We start from the raw sequence: 18264 nt of genomic DNA on the forward strand, positions 1-18264 counted from the left end.
AGTATCCACCACACAGGGGAAGATAAAGAAATAGTTCCATCACCCTAGGAAGTGCCCTTAGGCCCTTCTCAGTCCAATACCCCCAAAAGCAACCACTGGTCTGACTTTGTCATTATTTTGGCTTGTTCATAAATTAATTTGACATAAATAAACTTTTAATTTTATGTACTCTTCTACTCCACTCTTCACAGTGCCTTCAGAATATTCAGTGTCCTATATACCACACTTTATTTCATCCCCATGTCAATGAAAATAATCAATAATCTATAAAAGAATAGAAACAAGTTTTATCTCAGCCAAACTAAGGACTAGCCCAGAAGCCAGCTTCCCAGATTACTCTGTGAAGCTGCTCCAGAGAAGCATGGGTTCCAGGACAATTTTATATCTTGTCAAAACAAAGAACATTAAATAAGACATGGTTACAGGTCTTCAAGGTTTAACACACACAAACACACACCAGCAAGTATATGAGTCCGCATGGCCTTGGCACTTGGAAAAGGAAGTCTTATCATCAAAGTAGGACCAGCATTAGCCTCCCAGAAAGAAAGGCATTTAATCTTTATTTTTACCATGGACATTCTTTACTCCTTGTCAGTGCGCTCTTCTCTTTAATAATTAAAGCACATATACAATTTATGTTTGCTAGGCCACAAAGAGGCTATTTTCCTTAACATAAAATTCACCTAACTCATATGTAACCCAAAATGACTTTTCTGTATCTCAACATGTGAAAGTTTCTTTTATCCCCCATCTTAACACTTATATCCAATATTTATAATAAAACTGCTGCAAGGGCTATCTATGCTCGTTACACTTGTGTGTGAATTTCCACAGGGCAACCGTCTAAAAGGGGGAATTGATGGGTTAGAGGGGGTAAATCTGCTTTTCATTCCTAGCTGATCTTTTTGCCTGCTGAGGCAGAAGGAGGCATGGCTGGCTGAGGATCGTAGGCACACGGCCCTAGGGGCCCCCTAGCTTCTCCTGAATTGCTGTCACGCCACGCTTTGTCGCCGTATCTCCCATCACTGTAACCGTTAGCCTCCACCAGCAAAAGCTATTTCCGGAGGAGTCTACGCCGGAACAGTATAGATATTGACGGCCCGCGTTTCCGGTGTCGAGGAGGCGGGGCCGCGACCTCCGGTCGGCGCGGTCGCGGGCTGATGATGCAGAGCGCCGCGTGCTCCCCCCACGTGTGCTGCCGCCGCCGCTCTCTAGGTACTAGCGGAGCAGCGGCAGCCGCTTTCACTGGAGACGTAGTTGGTGGCAGTTCCGGCGCGGGTGCCTCAGCGGCTCGGGGGTTCTTAGCGCGAAGCAAGGAGCGCCGGTGGCCGCCCGGGGCGGAGAACCCGTGATCATGGAGCACCTCTTCCTGGAGGTGGCGGCCGCGCCGCTGCGGTTAATCGCTGCCAAGAACGAGAAGAGCCGCAGCGAGCTGGGCAGGTTCTTGGTCAAGCAGGTAAGAGGAGGAGCGGGAGGGAAAGAGTTGGGTCGACCCCACCACCGCCTGGCGCGTGCCCCATGGCCCTGCGCGAAGACGCAAGGGACCGGGGAGCGGCGTCTTGTCACTCTGGCCCGCTCCCCAAGGCTGGTCAGGGGCGAGGCGTCTGCGCCCGTCTGAGGAGCCTGGAAGGGGCCTTTTGTCTTTCTGTGGGAGAGTCTTCCCTTCTCTCCACCGATTTATTTCCTTGGAGCATCCTGGCTGTGTGCGCCAAACGTAACCTTCAGAGAAAAACGTGGTTTTGGGGGGTTTTTTGTAATTGAGGTTGCGTGTTTGCCCTTTTGACGTTTGTATTACTTAAGCGTGCCGGGTCCAGCCACCTCTGTTAGCTTGGCTGGATGGATGTCTCCTTTCTGCCTTGGGTTATCTGGCCTGTGATTTCCCCCAAGGAAGGGATCATTAACATTAACGGAGAGGTCTGGAAAGAAAACTGAGTTTTGATGGGCTGGACTGATGAAAAAATCAATTTATACGAGCTGAGCTTGTGGTGACAGGCTCCTGAACTATGTATTATGGCTAGAAGTATTTTTCTGTAAGTGGGCTTGCATTTGGAGCAGAGGTTCTGAAGCTGGGGATCATGGACCACTGACAGTAGGAGGTTTATTTATGGTTCTTCACAGTAATTGGATAGAAAATTAGTGCTTATGTATTGGGAGAAAAATGAGGAAATGATTCATAGCGTTTTTAAAAAAGAATCTTGAGATTTTGAAGTGTGGGAACCACTCAGGTAGATTCTGGGACTGTATATAGTAATGTTGAGGGACTTGAAAGCTACTAGAAAGTTCAGTTGAATTAAGATTCCGGCCACCTGTGCTTTCCATGTGTCTCTCCTCTGTCTCAGATTCTATCCAATCTGGGAGATGTCTTTCAGGTTTGCTCCTTTCTATTTTCAGTAATGATTTCAAGTCTTTCACTCAGAGAAGAGTTGATTGTGTTGTCATCCTATTTTTCTCCTATTTGGGGAAACAGTGATTTTTACTGGAGAGCAAAGACTTTTTCTTTCCACCACTGAACCTGGTGATTTTAGTTCCCCTGCCAGAGATTGAACCTGGGCCCTGGACAGTGAAAGCATGGAGTCCTAACCACTAGACCACCAGGGAACTCCAAGCAAAGATTTTGAAACCTTACTTCTCATGGAGTTTGGGATCTGAAGTAAAATTTTAGAATGTGCTTCCTTTGTTCTTCTTCTCAGCTGGTGACACCCCCGTCTCTGTCCAGTCCCTTGTTACAGAAAACTGAGTGTCCTCAACTCTTCTCACTTCTTTTCCATCACATACAGCCAAGTCCTCCTGATTTTCCTTCCTTGGTATTGAATCTGTGCTTTCTCTTCATCCTTACTACTGCTAACATCCTACAGTTCTGACTCTTAATTCCAGCACGGGGGTTTTCTTTCTAGCACTATCAAGCAATTCTCAGACACCAGCTTGTGTCCTACAATTTAACTCAGTTCTGATGCTGTTTACCTGTGGAAAGCGTCAGTTCCTTCAGAGTAAAGGCTTAGCCCTAAAAGACTTCTCCCGCCCTCATCTGCTCTTCTTACCAGCTGGCCTATAAATTGGGGGTTCCAAGAAATTCTTTCTTGGGTTTGATTAATTTGCTAGAGCAGCTCACAAAACTTGGAGAAATATTTCACTTTTTAGGACAGCCATCCCTGAAGCTCTCTGAACCACATTCTTTGGTGTTTTTATGAAAGCCTCCTTCACGGGCACCATTGACTAAATCTCTGGCCATTGGTGATTCAGCTCTTAATCTCTAGCCCCTCTGCCCTCCTCGGAGGTCAAGGCATGGGGATGAAAGTTCTAATCCTCTAATCACGTGATTGGCTCCCAGCTTAGCCGCTTGCCAAAATTCACTGTGTTACTGTAGCATATTTCTCTCACCACAGGAAATTCCCAGCGTTTTAGGTACTTGGACAGATGTGGAGTTTTGAAGACTAAGTATGTTTTTCTTTTTTCTTTTACTGTAAATCACAGAATCACATCTTGTGTCCTTGATCACTGTCTATGTTGAGGAAGAGCAGAGTGCTTGAGAGCATGTATGGGTAGTGGGACTGAAGGATGGGAGCAGATCAGATTCTTTTTTCGGTTTTGTGTTTTGGCAATGCATGTGGCATGTGGGATCTTAGTTCCCCTACCAGGGATTGAACCCACTCACTCCCTTGGCAGTGAAAGCACAGACTCTCGACCACTGGACCATCAGGGAAGTCCTTCTCTTTCCTTATTGTTGTTGTTTACTCACTAAGTTGTGTCCGACCCTTTTGCGACCCCCATGGATGGTCATAGCCCACCAGACTCCTCTGTCCATGGGATTTCCCAAGCAAGAATACTGGAGTGTGTTACCATTGTTTTTGGGGCCTTCCGCAAGTTGCTCAGCTCTCCTAAGCCTCAGTTTCTTGACATGCATTACGTGTGATAGTGGCTCAGTAGTTACAGAGTAGTTAAAAGCAGAGATTCTGGAGCCTGGGATGCGATTCCTGGTTCTGCTCTCCGCTTTATGGCCTTACCCCTTTTTTCATTTTTCAGCCTCCTTATCTGTAAAATGGGGATAATTTGTCTGCTTCGTGGGTTTGCTGTGAGAGTTAGGCGCCTCGGGTGCAGTAAGTGTTGTCTGTGAAAGTGGCTGCCGTTGTCACTGCTGTAAATAAGACGGTGAGATCTAGACGACGCGTCTGAGGGGCTCACCACAGTGCCTGACCCACGGGAAGTGACCCGTACATGTGAGAGAATTAGAGCTTTTTAAGGACAGCTTTGAGGTGTAACTTATATGCCGTGTACTTCATCCATTCACGCGTGCGGTTCAGTGGCTTCTGCTCTGTTCACAGGTGTGTGCGGCTGTCACCGCAGTCCGTTTTTGAACATTTCTGTTACTTCAAAAAGAAGCCCCTCTTCCTTTTAGCTGTTATCTCCCACCCTATTCTGGCCACTTAATATAAGTCATCATTAATAAGACAAATCTGAATCTATCACTATTCTGTCTAAAAGCTATTCTGTCTAAAAGCTCTCCATTATCTCCAGAATCAAAATCTAAACTTTCTAAGATAGCATATGATTTTTTTTTTAATTAAAAAAAAAAAAAAAACCTTTATTTTCTGTTCATCTTATTTCCATTTTCTTTTTTGAAGTGTTTTTTCTGCCCCCGCCTGGTGACTGTCAGCTCGGGGAATTTTACTCTCTGGGGCAAGTCTAGAGACGTTTTAAAAATTTTCACCACCTGTGATGGTGATATTGGCATGTAGAGTGTAGAGGCCAGGGATGCTGCTAAACATCTTTTTAATACACAGGGTAGCCTTCATAGCAAGGAAAGTATCCAGCCCTAAATGTCAGTATTAAAAATTAAGATATTAAAAATTAAGAAAGAAACCTAAATGTGCATGGATCTAATAATAAAATACAGTGGAAATGAATGAAATAAGAAATGGATAAACTGTATAGGAAACCATTGAAACCAGAAGTTGATTCTTTGCAAAGGTTGACCAAGAATAAAAGTGAAAAATCCAAATTATTAGGAATGGAAGAAGGCCACCATTACAGATTTTAAAAAGAATAGAAAGATAAGTGACTAATATGAAAAATGTTATGCCAATATATTAGGCAGTTTAGATGATAAGGGCGTTGGAGGAATGCCAATTAACAAAGCTCATTCAGGAAACAGAAAAGCAAAGTATGGATAGAACAGAACTACCTCAAGCTGATATAGAGGGTCCACAGAAACCATCATTAATACAGGAACAACCCTATTTAAAAACGGGTAAAAGATTTGAACAAATTACATCACAGAAGATAGATGAGTGGCTGTTAGACACTTTATACTGTACACCACTCCACCTCCACTAGAATGGCTAAAATTAGGACTGATAGCACTGTGTATTTGTGAATTTATATAGCAGCTGAAGCACTGAGACGTTGCTGGTGGGGATGTGAAATGGTACAAATACTTTGGAAAACAACTTCTGTTAAACATTGAGTGTCTGACCCTTTGTGACCCCGTGGACTGTAGCCCACCAGGCTCCTCTGATCACGAAGTTCTCCAGGCAAGAATAGTGGAGTAGGTAGCCTTTCCCTTCTCCAGGAGATCTTCCCAACCCAGGGATTGAATCCAGGTCTCCTGCATTGCAGGCAGATTCTTTACCATTTGAGCCACCAGGGAAGCCCAAGAAATTTCTTCAAATTTTTTTAAAATTAAAAATCAAAATTTAGACAATTCCCTGGTGTTTCAGTGATTAGGACTCTGTGTTTTCACTGCTGAGGGCCAAGGTTCAATCCCTGATTGGGTACTAAGATCCTCCTTGCCACGTGGCATGGCCAAAAAATAAAAGTCTTGGAAATATGTCTGTAAATGTTTTGTACGTGAATGTTCGTGGTGGCTTTATCGAGGATAGGTGGAAACAGTGCAAATATCTATCAACATGCGAATGGATAAACACGTTGTGGTACATTCATACAGTAAAAAACTAGTAAGAAATAAAATGGAATAAGTTACTAATACTACATACAAGAACAGCTTTGGAACTTTGGAAAAAGTTACAGTATTTTTGAATATGGTATTTAGGTTGTGTTCCAGCTGTACTCCTATAGATAACCATTTAGCATCAAACTCTTTAGGTAAATTCATAGCATTGGGCTTAGTGGGTCAGAGGGTATGCCCCTCAGGTAATTTAAACCCACTGTCACATTGCCTGGCAAGGGTTGTGCAGAACTGCTTATGCGCTAGCAATATGAGACATTTTTCATACTTTTCAGTTTTCCTTTTTATGTTCCTGGACATTCTGGTCCCAAACACTAGACCTTTGTGGTTTATTTCATCTTGTATATCAAAGTGTGCCTGTCTGCTTTAGACCTGTCTTGTTTATTAATTAAAGTCTGATGTCTTCATGGGGATATATCTTCATTCATTTCCAGGAATTGATTTCTAATATCTGTTCTTTCCTCAAGAGAGTTGGCAGTTTTGCATACGAACTGTACTTTTTCCTCATCTAACTACTGTTTTCCTTCCGGACAAAGGAGTTGGGGAAGCACTGGCTTCCCTGGAAACTGTTATGACTCTGTAACAGATTCTTTTTCAAGGAAGCTGAAGCTGTCTAGCATTTTACATGGAATCCTGATGTCGGTCCTTTTACCTCAAACCCCAGTGGGCTGAAACTTATTTGTTACAGCCTTTACGTTTGATCGGGGCTTTCCTTGTGTGGCTCAGCTGGTAAAGAGTCCACCTGCAATGTGGGAGACCTGGGTTCAATCCCTGGGTTGAGAAGATCTCCTGGAGAAGAGAAAGGCTACCCACTCCAGTATTCTGGCCTGGCAAATTCCATGGACTGTACAGTCCATGGGATGGCAAAGAGTCAGATACAAATGAGCGACTTTCACTTTCAGTTTATATTTGATTCGCTAGTCCTATTGCAAAGAAACCCCACTGTGTTTTGCAAAATAAACTCAGTTATGAAGTCTGGAAATCGAATATAAGCTAGGACTCTGTTCTGTAGCAGACACTCATGAATTTGTTTTGCCTTTCTCAGGTGTGGACACCTCAAGATCGCCAGTGTATCTTGAACACCTTAGCCCAGTTACTTCTGGATAAGGACTGCACTGCGCTGATCGGCCGCCAGCTGCGCCCTCTGCTTTTGGACTTGCTGGAGAGGAATGCTGAGGCCATTAAAGCCGGAGGCCAGGTCAACCATGATTTACACGAACGGCTGTGTGTGTCTATGAGCAGACTCGTTGGCAGCCATCCTGACGTTCTCCCGTGAGTAATGGCTTTGTTCTTCATGTTTCTCCTTGAGATGGCAGACCCCACACTCTGCTGGAAGTAGGGAGGAGTCTGAGCTGAGATGAAGAGAAGAGGGGAAATACAGAAAGGGGAGAAAGGAGTGTTTTATAAAAATAGTCACAGAAGAAGCCATTTATCCAGCTCAGTTCAGTGACCATTTACTAGGTTTGAAGTCTTGGCCATCAAGATAGGTCTGGAGAATATGACCAGGCCATCTCCCCTACCCTCACGGATTCTGCCATCTGGCAAGAAAGGCATGTAAGATAGATTTAAATGAGTTTTAGCTGAGACTCTTAGAGCATCCACTTCAGATGTGTGAGATTCTCGCTGGAGCAGCTGTAGGGGGTGGCTTACAAGATCTCTCGTGTCTCTTCCCGCTTTCTAGAAATCTCTTCACATCCAAAGTGTGATAAGAAGTTGTGTTGGAACTGGATTCTGATGTATTTCTCATTTCACCTCCTGTCTGTCCAGCTGGGGCTGGTTCACCCTTCCTTAGGCAATCTGGTGGTCTCTTGTTCCCATGGGGTCATCCCAGTGAGCCAGACTTAGTGTGGATGCCCAGTGGGCAGAGCGTCCCGCAGCCCAGAGCTCCTCGTTCAAGCCGTCTTCCTGCCTCAGCTTCCAACTAGCTGGTTCTATAGACACGTGCCACTGTGCCTGGTTTTCTCAAATTGATAGGTTTGTGTGGAATAGTCAGAAGACGCAGCCACGTGAGTGTGAGTGGAAGTCGCTCAGTTCTGTCCAACTCTTTGCAACTCCATGGATAGTCCTTGGGATTCTCCAGGCCAGAATACTGGAGTGGTAGCCATTCCCTTCTCCAGGGGATCTTCCTAACCCAGGGATCGAACCCAGGTGTCGACGTTGCAGGCAGGTTCTGTACCAGCTGAGCCACCAGGGAAGCCCGAATCAGCCATATCCGTGCATATATCCATTCTCTTCCGGACGCCATCCCCATGTAGATCATTGCAGAGTATCAAAGACTGCCCTGTGCCATACAGTAGGTTTGTATTGTCTGTTTTATATATATGACTGTGTATACGTCAGTATCAGTCTCCCAGTTTATCCCCCTCAACCTCCTCACTCCCTTGGTAATCGTAAGTTTGTTCTCTGTATCTGTGACTCAAATTCTGTTTTGTAAATAGGTTCGTTAGTACCGATTTTTTTTTTTTTAGTTTTTAGTCTACATACAAGCGATATCATGTGGCATTGTTTTTCTCGTATCTGACTTCACTCAGTGGAGCATTTCTTATTAGTCGTCATCAACATAATAAGTACACTTTGGCTTTCCTGCAAATATGATCTCTAGTCTGATCCTTTGATGAGGGAATAAGAAATGAAGACTTGAGGGAACCGTAATTTGTGTGAGCTTTTCTAAAAGAGGAGGAAAAAAAATGGGCCTAGTTGTTTGAGGGAACTAAAGCATCCACAGCAGAATTAAAGGTCACCATCATGCGTAGTGTCAGAAACCTGCTCCTGGGCTGGTTGAGGATCCAGATTGTGGCCTCACTGGCTGCTTCCGTCACTCAGGTGTACTTGCCTGTGGAACTGTTTCACAAGATGTGCTGACTGTTCTCTGCTCACCCTGTAGGACTGACCTGTGCGTCATTGAACTCCCCCTTCTCTTGAGCCTTAGCGGTAGAGTGCTTTCAGATTGTGTTTGAGAATCACTAGAATGATAAAGTAGCTACATCTGGTTTCCCATCAGCTTCAGTTTTACGTTCTTATTAAGTGAATGTGAGGCACCACTACTGTTTCTTCTTTTCCCTTTGCCAAGGCAATAGGTTTTATTTATACTGCCACCTTGTTCCAAAAATTATGTAATGTGCCCATTAGAGTAACTTAAAGACAAGCAAAAAAAGAAAAACAAAAGCACCATGTGTAAATGTGTGTGAATGATGATGAGTCAGGCAGCACATACAGTGAACTATAGGTCATGATGTGGAATGGGATTTTGATTTTTAGTTTTAAAAAATGTAGCTGATTAGTTTCACTTGTGCTCTAAATTTCTTCTGGAGGAAATTACCAAACGTATTAGGATTATACCTAATATATCTAGATAGGATGCAGTCATTCATTCAGTAGATAAATATAGGAGTCTTCCCTTTGAGCTCTGGGATGGTGGCAGTGAGAAAGTCACACATTATGAGTTTCTGTACTTGTAAACAACAGGATACAATATGTTAACAGAGGTGTGAGCCAAATACTTAAGGGGAGTAAGAAGTCATTAAATTAAGAAAAATGAGTGTGTTATCCTCTTGGAAATAGCGTTTCCTACTGTCAAACTTTGGAGGAAGAGTAAGGAGGGAAGAATGAAGAGATGAGAGATGGGATGGGGATGAAAATCTATGAGAGAGACTGGAGAGGAGGAACCCAGTCAGGCTTCCCCTTACTGTAATGACATTCATTTTCCAGTTCACACCTCTTTCTGAGGCCAGGGTGCCTACCTATGTGGAGTTTCCATCAGGTATCTCAGTAATAACAAGGTCTTTCTTTTTATTCCCTTGCTTATGCATTAGTGGCCCCTCCTCCCCCTCAGCTTTATTGAGATATAATTGACATAAAACATTTTTGTGTACATTTAAGGTGTACGGTGTGGAGATTTGAGATGCACATTGCAAGACATTTACTACAGTAACAGTTAATACAGCCGTTGCCTCACATCATTACCGTTCTGTTGTTATTCATAACTTTGTGCATCTTCAGTCCTTCAGTGCCTCTTTTACTCTTTGGCAGATTCTTTGTCAGGACTCTGAGAACACTCTTGGTCTGTTGATGCTTTCTCTATTCTGATACACTAGTTTTGGTTTCAGAGTTCTAATTTTAAAAAAATCATCCAGTCCTGTTCCTGACTTGGTTTCTGTGTTCCCAGATTTCTGCAGCTGTAACTTTGTAAGTGGTTTCAGATGGTTAAGGTGCTACATTATTGTTGTTCAGTCACCTGGTTGTGTTTGACTCTTTTGTGACCCCAGGCTCCTCTGTCCATAGGATTTTCCCGGATAGACTACTGGAGCAGGTTACCATTTCCTTCTCCAGGAGATCTTCCCTACTCAGAGATCAAACCTGTGTATCCTGCGCTGACAGGCATACTCTTTATGGCTGAGCCACCAGGGAAGCCCCCAGTGTACGCATTGTATGTTGATGTTTTTTCCCCTTGAGTGTTCTCTCAGGAGGGTAACCTGATTTTTAAGTTCTGATTGTACCTTACTCTTATATTTTGCATCTTTTAGTTCTTTGCTTTTTGTTTTAGTTTGCTCTCCCCCTTTCTTATTTCTCTCCACTCCCTGGTTCTTGCAAATCCTTTTAACATGTAGTCCTTTCAGCCATGGCTTGCAAATCTTGTGAAAGCTGTCTTTCATTAGTGAAGAACAACCACCCCTAAATAACTTGCCCTAAATCCCCTTACTAGAAAGTGGCAGAGCTGGAATTCAGTCTTAGGTTTAGCTGCCTCCAAAGCCCACGCTCTTTTTCCCTACTTTGGTGCTGCCCACTCGTCCTCATTCATGTATTTGTTGACTGATTTATACAGAACTTGATCTGAACAGCATGTTAGAGCTAATGATTATATTTATATTCCCAGAAGGAAAAGAATACAGCATTCCTCCTTTATCTGTGGTTTCCTTATCAGTGGTTTCGTTTCCCATGGTTTTAGTTGCCTAAAGTCAACCATATCCAAAAAAATTAAGTGAAAAGTTGCAGAGACAGTTTATAAGTTGTAACCTGCATGCGGTTCTGAGTAGTGTGATGGAATCTTGTCGTGTCCTGTCTGGAGCGTGAATCCTTTCTTTCTCTGGCACATCCGTGCCCTATTTGCTGCCCACCCACCTGTCACCTAGGTGACACATGGCCTGGGCCATGGTGTGGAAGTGCTTGTGTTCAGGTGACCTTTATTTCACTTAGTAGTGGCCCCAAAGCAGGAGAGTAGTGATGCCGACAACTTGGATAGCCTGTGGCTGATTTATAAATTAAACGTTATCCTAAGTATGTATGTATGGGAAAAAACAGCGTGTACGGAGTTCAGTAGCACCCATGCTTACAGGCATCCCCCGGGGTCTTGGATCATGTCCCCCGTGGACAGGGGGACGACTGCAATCACCCAGGTTGCTTTGGGTTGCACTCCGTTACTTTCGTGGCTTCAGTTTCTCATTTGCTGTCAGCTCGTCCTGGACATGCGGCTCCACATCCGTGCTCTGTCTTTGATTGGAAGGAGCAGTGGTGGGTGGGCCCAGCAAGGGTCTTCCGTGAACAGTAGCAGGGACAGCGCTGTGGGAGGGCCTGCTTCGTGTGTACACGACTGTGCATGCGGACAGTCAGGCTGAAATCAGGCTTGCATGGAACTGAAGGAGGACCAGAAGTAGTCTTGCTTTCATACACCTCCGCTTCAGGAGTGCTGGAAAGTAACACGTACTTAATTTTAGATTTCCTTTCTCCCTCTGAGAACTCTGGTAGCATTCTTCTGAGAGAGAGAGTATCATCTTTTGATTACAGAAGCACCATATTCAAGTAACACTCAGTATAAAATTGTAAAAAGCAAAAGGTCCTCTCCACCCTGAAATTCTACTCTTCAGAGATAATTTGGTATTATTAATTTGGTATTTTTTCTCCCAAATCCCTTATCTTTTTCTTATTCTTACACCCATCTGAGAGCGTGCAGGTCGATTTTTATGTGCATCTATTTTAAAAATTGCTTTATTGAGATGTAGGTTATATACCACAGAAGTGTGCGATTCACTGGGTTTTTGTATATTTGCAGATAGGTGCAACCGTTACCACAGCAAATTTTAGAACATCTGTGCACATATTTTTAAAATATAATTTTAATGAAATTAAAAAACATTTGGCTACATACTAATTCTAATAAAAATACATACTATAATTTTTAACCTGCATCTTGTTTTTAAATTTAGTCATATATGGCCATCTTTGCCTCAGTAAATGAAACTGTTTAAAAAGTTGTGTTATATTTTATCACTTCTTATCCCTTTGTTGGGCAATTAGGTTGTTTTATGAATTTTTGATGTATAATAAGACTTTGAACATCCTTGAGCATGAAAATTTTGTGGATCTGCTGTGGGAGTTAGGAGTGTGGATTTTGGAACTGAATGGTGGTATTTTGGTAATAATGTATGTTTATATAGGCTTTAGGATGTTAAAGTAAGGAGATAAGCATTATCTTTTTGATCTTTGTACTGTGACCTATTCAGGCGCTGTTAGTTCCATTTCAGGTCTTCAGAGGGGTTAGCTGGGTGAACTAAGTTGTTCTAAATGTCAGGGCCAGGACTGGACTCCGGGTCTTGCCTCTAGATGCGTGAAGGAGTGTAACAAGTTGCCCAAGTAAGTGACTCATCCAAGGTTAGATATTTAACAGGAATGGTGTTCCTTGTTGCATTTTAGACCTTATGACTTTTAGTCTTATCCTTGGAAAGAGACCATTCTCCATATTCTCGAATATTCTCTAGGGAAGAATCTGATTTTGTTATTCTCTGGCTAAGTGTGCTTTATTGGTCCATCCATCATTGGTTAGGTCAGAATTTTAGAGCACTCTTTAAAAATGATGGGTCTCTAGAGAGAAGGGTACTGTAGTCTACTAAGATCAGCAGGGAATGTCAGCCAGGCCTCTTTTCGCGTGCTTCCGATGGACCACAGTCTTCCTCCACTTGCCGCACAGGCTTATGGCCCTCGCCGGTCCACTCTGCTCATTTCCCCGTATCCTCAGAGGCCTCGTGGGTCAGGCTGATGACTTGGTTGCTGCTTATCTGCCTACATGTTTGTTGCTGTCTGTTGGTTCCACATGTGCTGCCAACACCAGCCCACCTTCCCCCCCGCCCCGACACCTGCCACGTCTCCCTTCCAAGCCACAACTGAATCTTTATTTTCTGGCCACACTGTGTGGGCTGCAGGATCTCAGTTCCCTGACCAGTGATGAGACCCATGCCCCCTGCAGTGGAAGCGCAGAGTCCAATCGGCAGGAAATTCCCTCACAGTATTCCTTATAATCTGTTTTGTTTTTGTGGCATCCGTAATGTCCCTCTTTCAAACAATTTCTGATTGTTGGTTTTTTTTGTTTGTGAGATCTTAGTTCCCCAACCAGGGATGGGACCCATGCCCCCTGCCTTGGGAGTGTGGAATCTTAACCACTGGCCCTCCAGAGAAGTCTGCTGATTGTTGTTTTTTGAAGCTTTTATTTTTTTCTTAGTTAGCCACAGAGTTTATCACTTTTCTTGACCTGTTCATAAACCAGTTCTTAGTTTTGTTGATTATTTTTCCCTGTTGCTTTTCTAGTTTCTGTCTCTGCTGTTAATCTTTATTACTTCCTTTCTTTTGTTAGCTTTGTGTTTATTCTTTTTTTTTTTAGTTCTTTGAGGTCTAAAGTTAGATTGTTATCTTGAGGTCTTTTTAAGTATACAAGTTTGTAGCTATAAACTTCGCTGTCAGCACTGCTTGTGTTGTATCCCATAGGTTTTGGTGTTTTATATTTTTCTTTTTTTAATTTATTTATTTTTTTTATTAGTTGGAGGCCAATCACTTCACAACATTTCAGTGTATATTTTTCTTTTTATTTGTTTCAAGGTCCTCTCTAATTTTCCTTGCAACTTCTCATTTGATCCATCAGTCGTTTAAGAGTCTTGTTTAATTTCTACGTATTTGGGTTCTCTTTCTGCTGTCACTTTCTAGTTTCATTCCTTTGTAATCTGTACAATTATACAAAAGGTACTGTGTGTCATTTCAGCACTGTAAAGTCTTTTGAGAGTTGTTTTGTGTCCTTGCATGTGCTGTATTCTGGAGGACGTTCCGTGTGCATGTGACAAGAATATATATTCTTCTGTTGTTGGGTAGAGTATTCTGTACATACCTGCTAGATGCCTTTGCTCTGTAGTGGTGTTCAAATTCTCTGTTTCCTTATTGATCTTCTTTCTCATTATTCCATATATTTAAAGCCTGTTTGACTGATATCAATATAGTCATTCTTGCTCCCTTTGGATTACCATTTGCACAGATTTTTTTTTTTTTTTTTCATCTCCTCACTTTCAGCCTATGTGTAGCCTTAGATCCAAAGTGGATTTCTCGTACATAGCATATTGTCTGATGCTGTTTTTTTTTTTTTTTTAATCCATTCAATCTGTGTCTTTTGATTAGGAGTAAACCAGTTACATTAAAAGTAATTACTTATAGAGAAGGACTTACATTGCCGTTTTTATTTTCTGTATGTCTTGTAGCTTTTGGTCCCTCTTTTCCAGTCTTAACTACCTTTGCGTTTCATGAAGATCTCCTCTTCATCTTTTAAGATGCAACCAAAGCGTCTCTTCTCGACTTTCTCAGGTTCAGCTCAGTCCCTATTCCTTGTGCTTCACTTTGTCTCTGCGACTCCCTTCCTTCCTAGATAGCAGCTCCCTCAAGGGAGGGATCTTTCTTGCTTTTGTACCTCCAGGACTTAACGCGGTGTCTGAAACAGTGTCTGACTCATAGTGAGACGTCAATAAATACTTGTTGAAAATGTCTGTATTTTCAGTAGTAAACACTTGTGATAAGTTCTTGTGGTTTTTGTTTCCTGTTAGTCAGATATCTCATGCTGCAATTCTGGTTCCTGAACTCAAGCGGAATACAGTCTTAGGACTGGGTGGCTTTAAGCATTCATCTCTTTTGGCTTGTAAACTCTTGAGAGTTACCATTACACTCTGTTGTTTTATTCCATTAAAAATGTATATATATATATAATGCTATAATATTCTTACCAATGAAAACTCTTTTTCTTTCTGAAGGTTTGCCCTGAGGTATTTCAAGGACACATCTCCAGTCTTTCAGAGGCTCTTCCTAGAGACTTCAGACGCAAACCCAGTCCGGTACGGGCGCAGGCGGATGAAGCTTCGGGACCTCATGGAGGCAGCTCACAGGTTTCTGCAGCAGGAGCAGTCTGTGTTCCGGGACCTCTGGGACTGGAGCGTGTGTGTCCCGCTCCTCAGGAGCCACGACACCCTGGTCCGCTGGTGCGTAGCTGGTGGCCTGTTCCTGTCCTTCTAGTGTGGGGACAGTTGCAGGACCCTGGAGTTGTGTGCATGAGGAGGAAAAGGAAACCATTGAAAATACGTTGTTTTTGTTCTGCTGCCTTTGGGGTTCTTACTCCCTTTCATGTGTCATTTCAGAGGGAAATCAGATGATGTGAGTGGGATCCCATTGTTCTTATGTTCTATCAAGTGAATTCACTGTGCCCTATTTGTGATTTCTGCCCTTCCCTGTGTTAAATTCCGTAAGATTTCCTTTTTGGGTGTTCAGCTGGCTAGTGAATTTTCTTTAATTCTTTAGACTCCACTGCAGATCCTGAGTTTATATACTTTGGTTTTCTCCAGGTACACGGCCAATTGTCTTGCTTTGGTCACCTGTATGAATGAGGAGCACAAGTTATCATTCCTGAAGAAGATTTTTAATAGTGAAGAACTGATCCATTTCAGGTTAAGGTAAGCAAGAGCATTCCTAGAGATGTCAGCGTGGCTTTCCTGGGCATTAGAGCCATTGACGAGCTCCTCATCCCCTCAGGTTACTTGAGGAGGCCCAGCTGCAGGACTTGGAGAAGGCCTTGGTGTTGGCCAACCCAGACGCACCCCTTTGGCGGAAGGACAAGGAGCTGCAGTACCCCACAGGACACCTTGTGTCGGCAGACCTCTGCTCCAGGGTCACCGCTGTCTGCGGGGTGGTGTTGCCTGGGCAACCACCCGCCGCCGAAGAGCAGGTACGTTGGCATCAGTGGTAGGTGTGCCGTCTTCCATCTGAACACCGCGTGTGTATTTTTCCGTGGCTGGGCTTTGTGATTTACGTGTGAGCAAAATTGAGTTTGTCCAATTACTGTCCACTTAGAGAAGTATTCCAGGAGAGTAGATAATTCACCCAGGACCCTCCTCTATGATAGTCCCATTGTCCCTGTTTAGTGTGGAATTAGAAATCGTAATGATGCCTGTGCGTCACGCTCTTAACTTGAGCAAAACTCCTTCATGTATGACTTGTTTACTTGCTTTAGTAGCTATTTGAAGTTGGGTGGCACACACTGTGATGCCATATTTATATAAAACTAAGGCAGAATGGGGCTTCTCAGGTGGCGCTAGTGGTAAAGAACCCACCTGCCAATGCATGAGACTCAAGATATGTGGGTTCAATCCTTGGGCGGGGAAAATTCCCTGGCGAATTAATATGGCAACCCACTTCAGTTTTCTTGCTTGGAGAACTCCCATGGACAAAGGAACCTGGTGGGCTACGGTCCATAGGGTGGCAAAGAGTCAGACGCCAGTGAAGCTTCTTAGACAAGGCAGAGTGACTTGCCCAGGGCCCTTGGGCTGCCCTCTGGCAGAGATGGGGCTCGGCCCGGGTATTACTGCCAGCAGCCTCTTCCTGTCAGAGCATTCTCTGCCTGTGGTGTGGGAGGCCTGCATCTGCAGTGAACTTGTCCCCGCCCTAGTAAATGACCTTTCCAAGAAAGTGGCTCCATGCTACACGTTGGAAAGGCCACTCTGTTTCCCCAGCAGTCTGTAGTCAGTTCGTCAGATATACCTAGTTTTCTCCCTGGAACGAGTCCTGGGTCATTCAGTGATCATCAGTTTGTATCTGGGAAGTACAATGAAAAGGATTAGTATAAAATAGATAAAAAAAAGTGCACATCTTGAGTGTACAGCTGCATGATAATTCATAAACTAGATATATCTGTGGCCAGCACTGAGACAGCAGTATTTCCGAAGCCCCTGGTATTTCCCTGTGGTCAGGAAGACTTCCCCACCCCTCTTTAACCACTCTCCTAATACAGACAGATCCTAAGTAGACAGAGGATGAAATGGTTGGATGGCATCACTGACTCAGTGAACAGGAGTTTGAGCAAACTCCAGGAGATAGTGAAGGACAGGGAAGCCTGGTGTGCTGCAGTCCATGGAGTCGCAGAATCAGGCCGTAACTTAGTGAGTAAACAACAAACAACAAAAGATAGGTTAGGTTTGGAGCGTTGGCACTTTAACCCTGGGAAGGAGTCAGCTTGGGGTGGGCCTGCTGGTGGATGGCAGCGGCAGAGCGCCCGGGCAGAAGTGCGGCTGGGGTGGCGGCCCGGCCCGCTAGTTGCCGAGAGTCACAGCTCCGCAAAAAGTTCAGCGGCTTCCAGAGCCAAGTCTCACTTTGTCCTTACACATCTTTAGGGGAGAAGCTCTGTTTGAGGAGTTACCATTCCTTAAAAGGTCATAATTCCAAGAGATGCTTTCTTCTGTGTCAGTAGGTAGATGATGATTAAATTTTTTGAAAGTTGTGGTAAAATGAATGTAGCGTTCGCCATCTTTTAACATTTTTAAGTGTACACCTCAGTAGTGTTGAGTGTATTTACACTGTTGCACAAAGAAGCTCCAGAACTTTTCATCTTGTAAAACTAATATTGGACATCTTCCTAGTGGGGCATAACTTACAGAGGTATTCCCCATCCCATCCCCTAGAGCCCAATAAAAATAAAAACAACTTTTCAAGGAAAAAAAAAACAAAACTAATATTACCGATCAAACATATTGGGTGCGTTATGATTATGATTATTATTTTACTTTTCGTTATGGAAAATGTTAAACATATTTCAAAGTAGAAATAGTAGTATGATGAATTCACATGTAGTTATTCAGCTTCACTAATTATAAATTCACGGTCAGTTATATTGCATTCATATTTCTGAAGACTCCTCACACTGTATTATTTTGAAGCAACTCCCAGATACCATGTTATTTCTTAATTAAATATTAATTAAATTATTATAATTTATTGTAATGTACTATATATAATATATAGTTGTTATTGTAATATAAAAGTGTCCTTAATTAAATAGGCGTGCCTTGCTTCATTGCGCTTATGGATATTGCGTGGTGTTTTGTTTGTATTGTTTTTACAAACTGAAGGATTGTGGCATCTCAGCCTTAAGCAAGTCTGTTGGTCCCGTTTTCCCAACAGCATTTGCTCACTTAATGTTTCCGTGTCACATTTTGGTAATTCTTGAAATATTTAAA

General features: G+C 43.2%; 1 protein-coding gene across 1 annotated transcript in view; it reads left to right on the top strand.

Annotated features, from left to right (window-relative positions):
- The first annotated feature begins 1204 nt into the window (after positions 1–1204).
- MDN1 (midasin AAA ATPase 1) overlaps positions 1205–18264 on the top strand; it is a 135355-nt gene continuing 118295 nt past the window's right edge. Inside the window, exons 1-5 of the mRNA XM_061131721.1 lie at positions 1205–1456; positions 7008–7234; positions 15016–15240; positions 15601–15708; positions 15788–15980. Of these exons, the coding sequence (XP_060987704.1) occupies positions 1355–1456; positions 7008–7234; positions 15016–15240; positions 15601–15708; positions 15788–15980 (855 nt within the window). The 5' untranslated portion in view covers positions 1205–1354. The remainder of the gene's footprint in view (positions 1457–7007; positions 7235–15015; positions 15241–15600; positions 15709–15787; positions 15981–18264) is intronic.

The sequence above is a fragment of the Dama dama genome, chromosome 28 (genome assembly GCF_033118175.1).
Source record: "Dama dama isolate Ldn47 chromosome 28, ASM3311817v1, whole genome shotgun sequence".
Classification (NCBI taxonomy): Eukaryota; Metazoa; Chordata; class Mammalia; order Artiodactyla; family Cervidae; genus Dama; species Dama dama.